This window comes from Lagopus muta, chromosome 2 (assembly GCF_023343835.1).
Source record: "Lagopus muta isolate bLagMut1 chromosome 2, bLagMut1 primary, whole genome shotgun sequence".
Lineage (NCBI taxonomy): Eukaryota > Metazoa > Chordata > Aves > Galliformes > Phasianidae > Lagopus > Lagopus muta.
The window spans coordinates 12195322-12207498 of NC_064434.1; the positions used below are offsets into that span (position 1 = coordinate 12195322).

The 12177-nt window shown below is 36.8% G+C and overlaps 1 protein-coding gene across 1 annotated transcript in view; it reads left to right on the forward strand.

The window, feature by feature from the left end:
• NBAS (NBAS subunit of NRZ tethering complex) overlaps positions 1 to 12177 on the forward strand; it is a 162191-nt gene that overhangs the window by 74325 nt on the left and 75689 nt on the right. Inside the window, exon 40 of the mRNA XM_048936226.1 lies at positions 454 to 591. Coding sequence (XP_048792183.1) covers positions 454 to 591 — 138 coding nt within the window. The remainder of the gene's footprint in view (positions 1 to 453; positions 592 to 12177) is intronic.

The following is a 12177-nucleotide window of genomic DNA, read 5'->3' on the forward strand; positions in this document are numbered from 1 at the left end:
GGACTTCAGAATTGCATAAGAAAATGTAATTTCCTTAGAGCTTTCTTGGAATTCAAATAAAAAAATAAATGTTTGGACAGGTGCATTTAAAGGTAATTCTGCATGCACAAATGCTATTGGACTAGGTTACAAAGATGACACTGATGAAGTGACATTTTTGTCAACAGGCCACTGACTGACAGTTGCAGTGTAACTAAGTAATAACTTTTATGGTATAGAATAAGCAAAGCCATCATTTGGGAATTTGGTTAGGTGTTTGTGCAAGGAGAGAAAAATATATTTGTATAGAATTATCTTTGTGTAGCATGGGAAAGCTGTTGATTTATTTCTGTGCCAGAAAAACATAGTCAGAGTTATTTCTAAATCACAGCAAGGAGCTTTTAGAAAGTTTGTGCACTTAACATTGTACACTTGCTAATTCTTTCATTTAAATTAATGCTTTCTTTCTCCTAGGTGGTGGATGCCGACAAATGCTTTGAAAAGCAATTGCATTCTGCAATATCCCTCCAGCTGGCAAGTTATTACTATAGCCTGCAGATCTATGCTCGTTTGGCACCATGCTTCAAGGACAAGTGCCACCCTCTCTACAGGGTTAGTATTTTTTCTTTTTAAAACCATATTCATTTCTGTGCAGCATTAAAGTTATTTAAATAATTGGTTATGTGAGTTAAGCCTGTTAAGGAAATGATCTAACTTGCACTGTGAGCAACTTGGTAAGTTATGCATAATGGTTCTTCCACAGTGCTGTAAACAGACAAGTACTCAAAAAAAATTCTGGAAGACTGTATTATCTGTTCCCGAATCACAGTTTCACATGCCATTTATACTAGCCACCTTCAGTGTTGCATATAAACACTGAACAATAATGCACATATCCTGTTCTTGCAGTACTGCAATACTTCTTGCAATACAGATTCAGAACTTCCTAGGATGACTAAAGTGCCTACTTAAGTGAGAACAACACTGTCCAAAAAATTTCCATGGCCTTTCTTGACATGTGTTGTTCTATATTTTAATTCACAGATGGTGTCCTGAGAATTCATCCTCATTTATTGATAAAGTTGTTAATTTCCTTGTTGGTTTTGAAGCAGCATGGCTCTGTTTGCAATTCATTGCCTTTTATTAAAGGAGCTGTGCAACAAATAAACTAAATATGAAAGATGATATACAAAAGTTTGTCAGACTCAGGTTTCTTAGTAGGAATTACAGTTGATGCAAAAGTCAGGTTCTAAATCACAACAGGGAATATTCCTGTAGTCCATTGAAACTAATATCTTGTCCAACAATTCTAGCTGAATTTTTAAGAAACTGTGTAGAAGGATGGAGAGCTCTTTGTTTCCTGTATTTGTTTTAAAGAAACATTATATAAATCTTTCAAAATAGTAGATGGGGGTGCCTCTGGCACAGTGGCAAAAATTTCTCAGAATGAAAATTGTTTTATTCCAAGAATAATGGTGGTGGTAGGGAGAGTTCCTCTTCCATTATTTTTAGGACTTTCTAGTTAGTTAAGTAACGTGTTTTGAAGGAATCTACAGGACTAGAGGGAATGGGCTCAAGTTCGTGTTGGGTGTTTAAAAAAAAGTTTCTTCTCCGAAAGAGTGGTGAGGCACTGGAATGGGCTGCCTAGGGAGATGGTGGAATCTCTGTCCCTGGAGGTACTCAAGAAACATTTAAATATTGTACTAAGAGATATGGTATAGTGGGAAATGCTGGTGGTAGGTGGATGGTTGTAGTTGATCTTCTATGATTCTTATGAATCAGTAGTTCTGTTGGACCCAGGCTTGACTTTTTACTGTGACCTGAAATACTGTTAAAATCTGCACATCAGAACAGAATCACTGGTTTCCAGAAATTCTCATTATCTTCTTTATACTATTGATATGTAGAAGAAAATCAAGTGGAGAATGTATATTTTGATGATGTTATTTCTTTGTAATAAGGAGAAACAAAGAGAGTAAAGCATCTCTATTTTTGTACCCAAGATGACTTGATTTTGAAGTTGTTATTATAATGTAAACATAGTTTATGGCATTTGAGCTGTATTAGCTTCTTACTGTGAGGGAGACACTAATGGAGTTCCACAACTTAATAAAACCATGGATAAAGATCTGCAAGAATTATGCCAGACGGAAGAAATGAGAAAAATAATTCAGTAGTAGTAGAACAGGCATGGAAAGCATTGATGTGAGGTGATTCTCATTACCCTTTTAGGAGCTAAATTTTATATATATATGTAATTATTTTAAATGTGGTCTAAGTATGTTCTGGGTCTGCCTGGAATGGAGTTGATTTTCTTCATCACAGCCCTTCTTCCTGTTGCAGCGCTTTGCATTTGTAGCTAAATGTGTTGATAACACAGCAGTGTTCTAACTGTTGCTGAACAGTTCTTACATAGCCTCAGGGCCTCCTCTCTTTATCCCATCTCTTTCAGATATGGCAGTGAAAACCCTGGCAGTGATGCTGGCTAGCTCCTTAGGAACCTTTGGATGCATTTTGTTTTGACATCTAAGCTGATTATATCCAGCTTAATTAAGCAGTCCTTAAGTCTTTTCTACAGTGAATAATGTCTTTCTCTCCCCAGCTTGGCTTCTAGGTCCAGGAATCTGGGATACTTTGACACTGAAAATCAAGGCAAAATACTGTGAAGAGTGGACCCAAAATTTCCAGTGTTCATTTTGCTGCTGCTGTAACTATAGAAACCCTTCTTATTATTCCTGGTATCCATTCAGAATTCTGACTTGAGCTAACTTTCTAATTCCAGTCCTTTGTCTCTAGGCAGTGTTTCTATGTTCTTCTATCCTTTCAAAATTACATTTCTGTAATATTCATCCTTCTCTTCCTTTTTTGTAACGCTTTCTTTTTTAAGCTTAGTTAGTAGTTAGTAACAAGTCACTATGTCTCAGTAAGGCTGCTTCTGCAGCTGCCTTCTGTATGTGCATTTTGAGAGTTGTCTCTGAATTATTCTGTAATTTTAAGATGATCCAGCTCACCTTCCCCTCTACAGTGATTTTCAAAAGCTGACAGGTAGGATTGTATGGGAGGAAGGCTACCTTTAAAGGCAATGTTTAATGTCCTAGAGGCCAGCATCTTTATCTTCCTGTTAGCCTTCCTTTATTCCTTTGAAATTTCTGTGTTTTGGTCCCAGCATCAAGGTCTGATATTTAATATCACATTCTGCAGTGGTTTTTCTTCATCTGTGCCTGGCACTTTAGCAATCAGAATTGCTTTATTCTGCCTTGTTGCCTGTCCAGCAGATTTTAGGGAGAGTTTTATGTAGGAGCCAAGATTCTTGATTTTACAGTTCTCTGAAGGATTTTGTTAATTTTTTCTCTTTCAAGTGGTCTGTAACACTTAATCTACTACAGTGTTTCTTTCTTTTTCTTACTGTAATGTTTCTTTCTTTTTCTAGATTCCCTCTAATCATGACCCACATTTTTCCCTATCAATCTTTCCACAGAAAGGCTGAATTTAAGCAGCTTTATCAAATACAGCTTTACTCTCTGCTTTTTGTGAAGATGCTCTTTCCGTCCATTATAACACTCCAATCATCTGAGCTGTCCCACTGTGTCTGTAACCTCATGATGTCATAGACTGCATGTGATGAAAAGTTGTAGAGCTGAGAATGAGATTCACTGGATAATTTAATTTCTGTTAACAGTTTATCTCCTCATTTGTTCTTTCCTGATGATAAGTGACCAGAATACACGTGTATGGAGATCTGTTTTCTCTAAAAATGGGTGAAAAGATGTAATTAAGGTTAACTGATTTATTATGTTCTTGTCTCCATGATAATAATTTAATACTGAACTGTTTCAGTGGTTTGGGAGAAGAGTCTTTTACTAATTTAGGTGTGAAGCTAGGTTTTTTCTTGGAGCATCAAGCAACAGTTCTGATAAGTACTGCTAAATCTCAGAGAGGAAGGAGAATTGTGCAATTAATAGAAGATGGGGAAAAGTGAGCGTGGCGGAAAATCCTTAAATATTTATATTATTCCTTAAGCTGTTACTTTCATTCTTGTGGTGTGTTGGTTTTCTTTTTTTTTTTGTTGTTGTTGTTCATTGCAACTAGAAATATGTCAAAACAGTAACTTCAGTGATTCTTTTTAGTGGCTCTTATGAGGTTTATCATAGTTGGTGAAGAAACTGAGATTTCTGTTCCACAGTGTGAAGTAGTCTGACTTAACTGATTTCTTTTTACTATTACTATTATTAATTTTTTTTAATTGCTATGTGGAAAAAGTGTAATTATAAAATGAATTTGTGCTCCATATGCTTCACCTGCTTCTCTTTTCTGTTTCTTGCTGGTTAAGGATGCCTCTATCCATTTCTTTATAAGAGGCAGAATGAGCTGTTTCACCTCACATAAATTCACTATCTGCGAAGTAGTTTTTTCTTTGGTTTTATTTTTTATTTATCTTCCTGTTTATATAACAATCTTTGTGTATTTCACTTCTCTGCTATTCCTCCTTTTTTTTTTTTTTTTTTTTTAATTTATCCCCTGTCATTGTCTGACTATTATTTCTGTGTTTATCTTTTCATCTACCCTCAGTACAGTGACATCTGTAGTCTTTAACTGTGCTGAGTGGCTGTGACAAATATGTCACTTGTGGCTTATTCTCCTGTCATTTTCCATAGGATAATTTCCCATAGGGAAAAAAAGAAATGGCATGTGGAGCAGTTTTAAGTTGTAGCATGCCAACCAATATGTTTGCATATATATCATATACACATTTTTGCATTAATGAAGGCAAGGTCAAAGGGAGAGTGCTTTGAACTTAGAACTGAACACATAGAAATTTATATTGATCTTATGGGTGTTCATTCTGTGGGCTTGACCTGGCCCCTAGATAGTTCAATCACTTATTTATATAAGATTGATTTTAATTATAGATGCACTTACATTAAGTCAAAGAAGCAGAACTCCCATCCTTATTTTTTATGCTACATTTTTTTGGTAGGATTCTCAGTGGAGGATATTGAAAGTAAAGACTTATTTCAAACTCACTAAATATTGTTTAAGAAGGCTAAATTGTGGAGAGAGAGCAGCAGATCTAATGAGCCATCAGAACAAGTGTTCATGCACCTTAGCCTGTTTGCTAATGTAATTCCATGTTTGTGTTTCTCAAGAACTCAAGGGTGCTTTCCATCTGATCACAGTGATGTCCGAGCTCATAGATTTCCTTAGCTATGGACTTACCTATGAGCACCCCTTTCACACCTTGTCACCAAGTGATTCTGCCAATTCTGTAGCTGATTTTGAACTACTTTTTAGAACTTGTTGCTATCAGCTTAGCCAATATTAAGATAGTTTCAGTTTCTTTTCTTAGCCCTTTTTGTTTCCTCCTTGTCCTGTCGCGCTTTGTTAGTTTGCTTAATGATATATTAACAAGAATACGTTTAAAAAATAAAAAGTAAAAAAAAAAATCTCACAGTTCACTGAACTCTGTTGCATTCTAAGGCTTAAAACTTAAGTTCTCCTGAACTAGCAGTTCCTTTTGTACATCTTCTGGTCATAGCAACAGTTAGTGACACTGCAGAGTGTGACAGTTATGTGCATTTGATTGACACGTGTATATAGAGAAGCCCTTGTTTTGTATAGCCTCATATTTCTTTATCTAAACTCACAACACTACAAAGAATCATCATGCTTAGATAGGACCAAATAATATGTAGGCCCCTCAAAAATTAGTTTTAATAATAGCTTTTTTCCCCTGGTCTTATTTCATCAGGATGAATTGCACTTAATAAGAGAGTATTGCATTATTTTTATTTTGTGAGAGTTATACAGGCTGTGAGCCTAAATCCTGCTTCTGAAAGAAGGGAAAATGTTTTTCTCGTGCCAGCTATTTAGAAATACTCAGTTAGAAAAGATGATCTTCAAACCTTGCATTTTGGCAGATGTTTGAGGTCCAACTTGCCTGTGTTCCTCTGGAGACTTATGTATGGATTTTCACGCAGAAAATTTGGTTGGGTTAACTGCTGTTTTGTTTCTTGCAAATGATTTTGTTTCTTTCTGGGAAAGAGTATAAAGGTGACCAATAGCATTTTGAGGAAGTCTTTGAATAGTTGGTTGGCTTTACATTCTATATTACTTTCTTCTTCAGGTGATGGTATAGTTTTTCCAGTTTGCTTTAAAAACAGCTTTTTCAAAATGTATTTGATTTTTAAAGAGTCTCTTCAGAATGACAAACATTTGAACACAGCTAAAAAGGTGTTTGAGTGAACTAAAGGAGTCAGCATTTTCTACTTCAGATATGATAGTACTTCATTATTTGCAAGTTAATGTAAAGCTGTGAACAATTTTAATTTTTTGCAAGCAGCCTGATTGAAATTTTCTATGATTTTTTGTTTTAGAACACAGAATAATTAAGCAAAATTGTATTCATAGGTGTTACCTGTGTAAGTAACATTACTGGAGTTACAAACAGACTTGAATTCTTGAGTAAGAAATTAGCTTTTCTGTCTCTGTTTTTTTTGTTTCATCATCCTTCAGCGTTGAGGATAAATGTTGGCTTGGCTGGGATATCTTTAGCCTAAGAAGCATTTCAGGAAAATAACCACAGTAAAAGAAGATGGTTGCTGAGAAGTTAATTGTGGAAAAATGAGTGCTTTGCTCTGCCATGTAGCTCATGCAATATGTATTTTTCAAGCTTTAAATTAGTAAGGTGGAAATATTTGCATGTACACAATCAAGAAACTACAAATTAAAAGAATACCGTGCTGTATGTAAGAAACTAAAACAGTATCATGTTGTACTCAAGTCTTACCCTAGAAATGTATTGTTATCCCATGGTCTGTATATTGCTAAAGTTGCTGCCAAATACAATAAGAGTTAAGGCATGTTCAAAAAGAACATCCAAAATGTATTTTATTCTGAAACTAAACACAGTGATTTTTTTTTTTTTTTCTTTTAGAGAAAAGGGAGATGGACAAAAGATTGGAATAATTGACAAAATTGAGATGTTATTTAGTGAGAATAATGCTGCCTGCAAATGGGAAATTGATTATGCAATGTGAATTTAGTATGTACTTCACTCAAAACTATATAGTAATTTTCCATTTTTTATAGATGTTCTATCATTTGACATTTTCACCTTGCATTTATCATGTGTTAGTTCCACTAGAGCAGTGTTCAGATGAAATGACAAGATGAGATTTTTTTACTTGAGTCTGACTTGTCAATATCCTACCCAATAAGAGAGAGTTTGCAAGAGAATATGAGAGAAAAGAAACTATCAAAACATTTTCTCTTGGGACAGATTATTCCTCTCTCTTGCTGGAAGAGCTGATTGAAAACAAAGCAAAAAATGCACTTAAAACGGCACTAGAGCAATTTGTTCAACTCCTCAGACACAAGTGATTTAACATAACTGTGGAGGCAACTGCCTTGACAACTTTAAACATTATTTTTATATTTTATTACCAACCACAGCCTCTTGATTCTATTTTTTTTTTTCTTCCATCTGCAGCTGTACGAGCTTTTGTATAAGAAACCATTGATTTAACTTAGGGATTGTTTGAACTTGAAAACTAATCTGTTGTCATTGCTTTGCCTGCTGCTGGCTCTTATAAGATCTTGTGATACTTCTGTAGTCTCATTTCATCTGCTAGGATATTATCATAAAGTGCATTTAGTGGAAATTGAAGGCAGTAATTACAGTGATGTGGAGGTATTTATATTATATTGTCTACCAGTTCTGCAGTTATCTTGGTTGTCTGAGTTCTCTTTGACATATATAGCTGTTTTGACCTTTGAGAGAGTGTATACATGAAATAAAGTTTGTAACTGCATTTTCTTTCTGTTGTTCTTCCCTGATAATTCTAACCTGTGGTTGTTCTACCTTTGAAGATAGAGTTAGAAATAACTTGGAGAGTGTGGTTTCTTTTAATGGGTTTTGTGTACTGCTTAGTCTAACTATAATACCATTTTCAGTGTAGCTTCTAAAAAAAGAAATTAAAACAGCAGATTATGTGCTAGCAACATATTCTTCATAATTTAAAGGTAATAACTTCATTCTTTCTATTGAATCTCTTCTCAGGGAGTTCCTTGCAGAAGAGTTTCTTGGGGTTCCGCTTCCCTCACATCTTTGCTCATACCAGCATCTTGAAGAACCTTTAGTTATTGTAAGATCCAGATAGTTTCCCTACATAGTATGACGAAGCAGCAGCAGAGCATGCTGCCTGCCTCCCTATTTCAAGTGTTTTAGTTTTCAAACCTGACAGTTCAGCATTGCTTATTGAAAACACAAAACATTCCTTCTATTTATGTAAACCAGCAAAAACAAAACAAGCAAATAGCTTCTTTTTTAGAGTCTAGTTTTAAAAACAGCAGTTTTCCAGATGCAGTTTTCTAGATTTTATTTCTATTCATAACGTGACAAACCATGTTTGCATGAAATTTAAGGTTAACAGGTTTCAAAATCAGTATACTTAAATGTAACTGAGATGTTAGAGTACATTACAAAACTGTTTGATGGATCATTTAAGACTGTAACCCTTGTTTTAATACTGTCTACATTTATACATAGACTTACTTGTATCTTTGACAACTTGAGGATTAATTGCTCTTGTCTATTTCATTTTATTTGTACAACTTTATTCTCACACATCTTGTGGGTTATAAAAGGTATTCAAATATTCAGCTATGATCTGAAAAACAGGCCACCCCAAATTAAAAGAAAAGTTGAGGGAACTGGGCTTGTCTAGCTTGGAGAAGAGAAGGCTCTGGGGAGACCTCATTGCAGCCTTCCAATACTTGAAGGGAGCATATAAACAGGAGGGGGAACGGCTGTTTATGAGGGTGGATAGTGATAGGACAAGGGGGAATGGTTTTAAACTGACACAGGGGAGGTTTAGTTTGGATATTAGGAGGAAATTTTTTACATAGAGGGTGGTGATGCACTGGAACAGGTTGCCCAAGGAGGTTGTGGATGCTCTATTTCTGGAGGCATTCAAGGCCAGGCTGGATGTGGCTCTGGGCAGCCTGGTCTGCTGGTTGGTGACCCTGCCTGTGGCAGAGGGTTGAAACTAGATGATCATTGAGGTCCTTTTCAACCCAGGCTGTTCTATGATTCTAGGAAATTAATAATATGACACTGTAGTTAAGATTACGTATTCTTGATTCACAGGGTGGCAGGCTTCATTGAGGACAAATTGATTTAATTTATGAAAAGACATCCTATGAAGAGATGTGTTTTACTTCCTGAGTAAGCAGGCAAATATAAACTATTTCTTTCCAGTACGCTTTTTTTTTTTTTTCTTTCCCTTGAGCTTCACTGCTTAGGAAAAGATGTGACTATATCCTTTTTTTTTTTTTTTTTCCTTTATATTTGTTTGCATAAGATTTATAGCATGTTCAGTGTCTTGCTGCAACCATTCGTGAAAATTGCTTGGAAGATTAGGGAGAATTCTCCTTTCCTCCTAAAAATGGCAGTGCTTTCCAGTGATGAGGTTTTCTTAGAAAAACTGCAACAACCAGAGGTAGGGTGGTGGTCAGAGAGCATCTTCATGTATAGCAGTAATTTTGCACCTTCCCATCTGGTGTCTCTTGTTTTGCTCATGTACATCATCTCCTAGTTTTGCTTGGTGTATGTATTCCTCTGTAGCATGATATTTTTCTTCAGATAATGTAAAATGTTTTGAAACAAATCTAGTACTACAAGGATTCAGCACAACTGACACATTCTGTCTTTCCTTTTGTAGTCCCATGGCTCACTGTGGCTGCAGCTTTTGATGATTACCTTTTGATCATTGCAAAGGTCCAGGACAGTTATGTATTTGTGGTGATTATGAGCAGATTAACCTAGGTGATCTCGGCATCTTTTTTCATCAGTGTTCCTGTCATTTCTGTATTACAATCTGAGGTTCATTTACATTAAAAACAAAACCAAAAGAATAATACTTCTTTTTAAAGCAGTTTGAAAGATTGCTGCTTTTAAAATAAACAGACTAAGTATAATGATCTAATTATACTAATGATGCAGTTATGCTAAAACTGCCTTTCTATTATCATTTTTTTTCCACAATTTCCACACATTCACATTCTTTTTCTAATGTGTGTGGCTGAATGAAGCATTGTAAAGGGAAAGAAAAGGCGAAAAAAAAAAACCCAAAACCACAGGGTAGTTGAAGATTGTAGGGATCACGGTGAAGAAATTACAAGATCAAAACATCTCATTCTTTTTAAAAAAAGAACACAGTGTTTATTTTGCAGCACCACGATGGCATGCAGGTGTGACTCCCAGCATGTGATAAAATAATGCGGCTTTAAAACATCTGGTCAGGTGCACCCTGTTGCCTAGTTGAGGCTCTCTGGTAACAGCTAGTACAGTATTGACAGGGGCTTCTCCTGTTCTGTGCTGAGTAAATTGCATCTTATAGCTTGGTATTAAAATAGGTCTATGCTGAACTGATTTTTTTTTTTTTTTAACCTTATCTTTTTTTTCTTTCTATTTTTAGTTCCTAAACAAAATCTATGCTGGGTAGGTTTGCATCATTACAGCACCTATTGTAGCACAAGTCCAGCTGATGAGTAGAATGCACTGGATAGGTCCTTCATGGTGAAAATTTCCCCTGGCAACTCTACTAAAGCCTCAAAAGTTAAGGATTTAGTATGTTCAAGTCAGGGGCTTCACTGGAAATTGTGTTTCTGTATTTATTCCTATAAAATAAAATACCTGTCCTGATTGAGCTATATTCAGATATCTGGCAGTACTGGGGGAGATCTGATAGACAAATCAGGGGCTTGAACATCTGGACACAATACCAAGTATCCAGAGAATCTGGAAAGTCAACAGAGAGCAGTGTAGCAGAGGATTTTTTAATAGTTGTCATTAGAGAAAAGTCAGGTATGACTTCTTACCTGTCTTGCCTGTCAAAGTTTGTTTGCATTTATGCAAGTTGCTGTAGTGTGTGTATTTTTTGATGTTTGTTTTTTAAGACATACCTATTAAAAATTTTTAAGGAGAATTTGCGAACCCCATGAATACTGCAGTTACAGTGCTTTTGCCAGTTTTGCTGATTTTGTTTCTGGCCTGCTACTGTTACTAGCTGGTTACTATGGCCTTTTCATTTAAAAACTCTAAGGCTTCTTTGAATGCTGGAAGCAGAGCTATAATGAAATTTCTGTATTAGTATTTGTTAGAACAAACATCTGTGGAGGTTTAACACCAGTAAATAGCTAAGTGCTGCCATGTTCTCTCCTTACGCATTCTCAGAATGCTTGGGAGAAATTATGGAGTGAGCTCATGGGCTTGAGGTAAGGACAGGGTGATCATCAGTTAGTGAAACAAGAAAAACATTTGGCAGAGGGAAGAACATTGTAATTTATTGCCTATTGCTGACAGACCAGAGCAGTGAGAACTAAAGGCAATCTAAAAACGCCTTCCCCTCCCCCATTCTCTTCTACCTCCTCCCTGAAGTCATGCAGGACAGTCAGTCCGTAAAGCTTTGTCTCTGCCCCTGCTGCACATGGGTCCTTCCCACAGATGCTGTTTTTCCCAATCTGATCCCACATAGGCTTGCCACAGGGTGCAGCTCTCCAAGCACTGCTCCAACTCAACTCCGTATCATGGGGCCCACCCTTCAGGCAATACTTGGTGTGTCCCAGCAGTTGGCAGCTCCTCCAGCCTTCCTGTACCACCACAGGCTCCTCTCCATAGGCTGGGTTCTCTCCTTGAGCTGTGGCTCCTTCATGCCACAGCCACTGAAGCACTGTGCGCTTCACCACGGTTGCACATGGAGATCTGCTTCACCAGGTGCCTATTGGCTGCAGGACAGATTGCTCCACCATGGCCTCTGCTGGACTGCAGAGAACTGCTGTTCTGCACCTGGTGCTCTGCCTGCCCTTCTTCCATGCTGCCCTTGGTATCAGTAGAGCTGTTTCTCTTTTCATTTTCATGCTCCTCTCTCCCAGCTGCTGTTTCACGGCAGTTTTTTTTTGTTTCTTAAACGTGTTCTCTCAGAGCAGCGTCACTTGCAGCTCAGCTCTTCTCAGGAGAGCTGGTCCCTGTTGGAGCAGCTGGAGCTGGCTCTGATCTGCAATGGGACTGTGCTGGGCTGTGCTCACAGAGGCCATAACTGCAGCCTCCTGCTACCTAAACCTTGGCATGTAAGCCCAAAAGAGCATCATATCTAATTGAACCAGGTATCTGATGGATATAGAAGAATTTATGCGTAT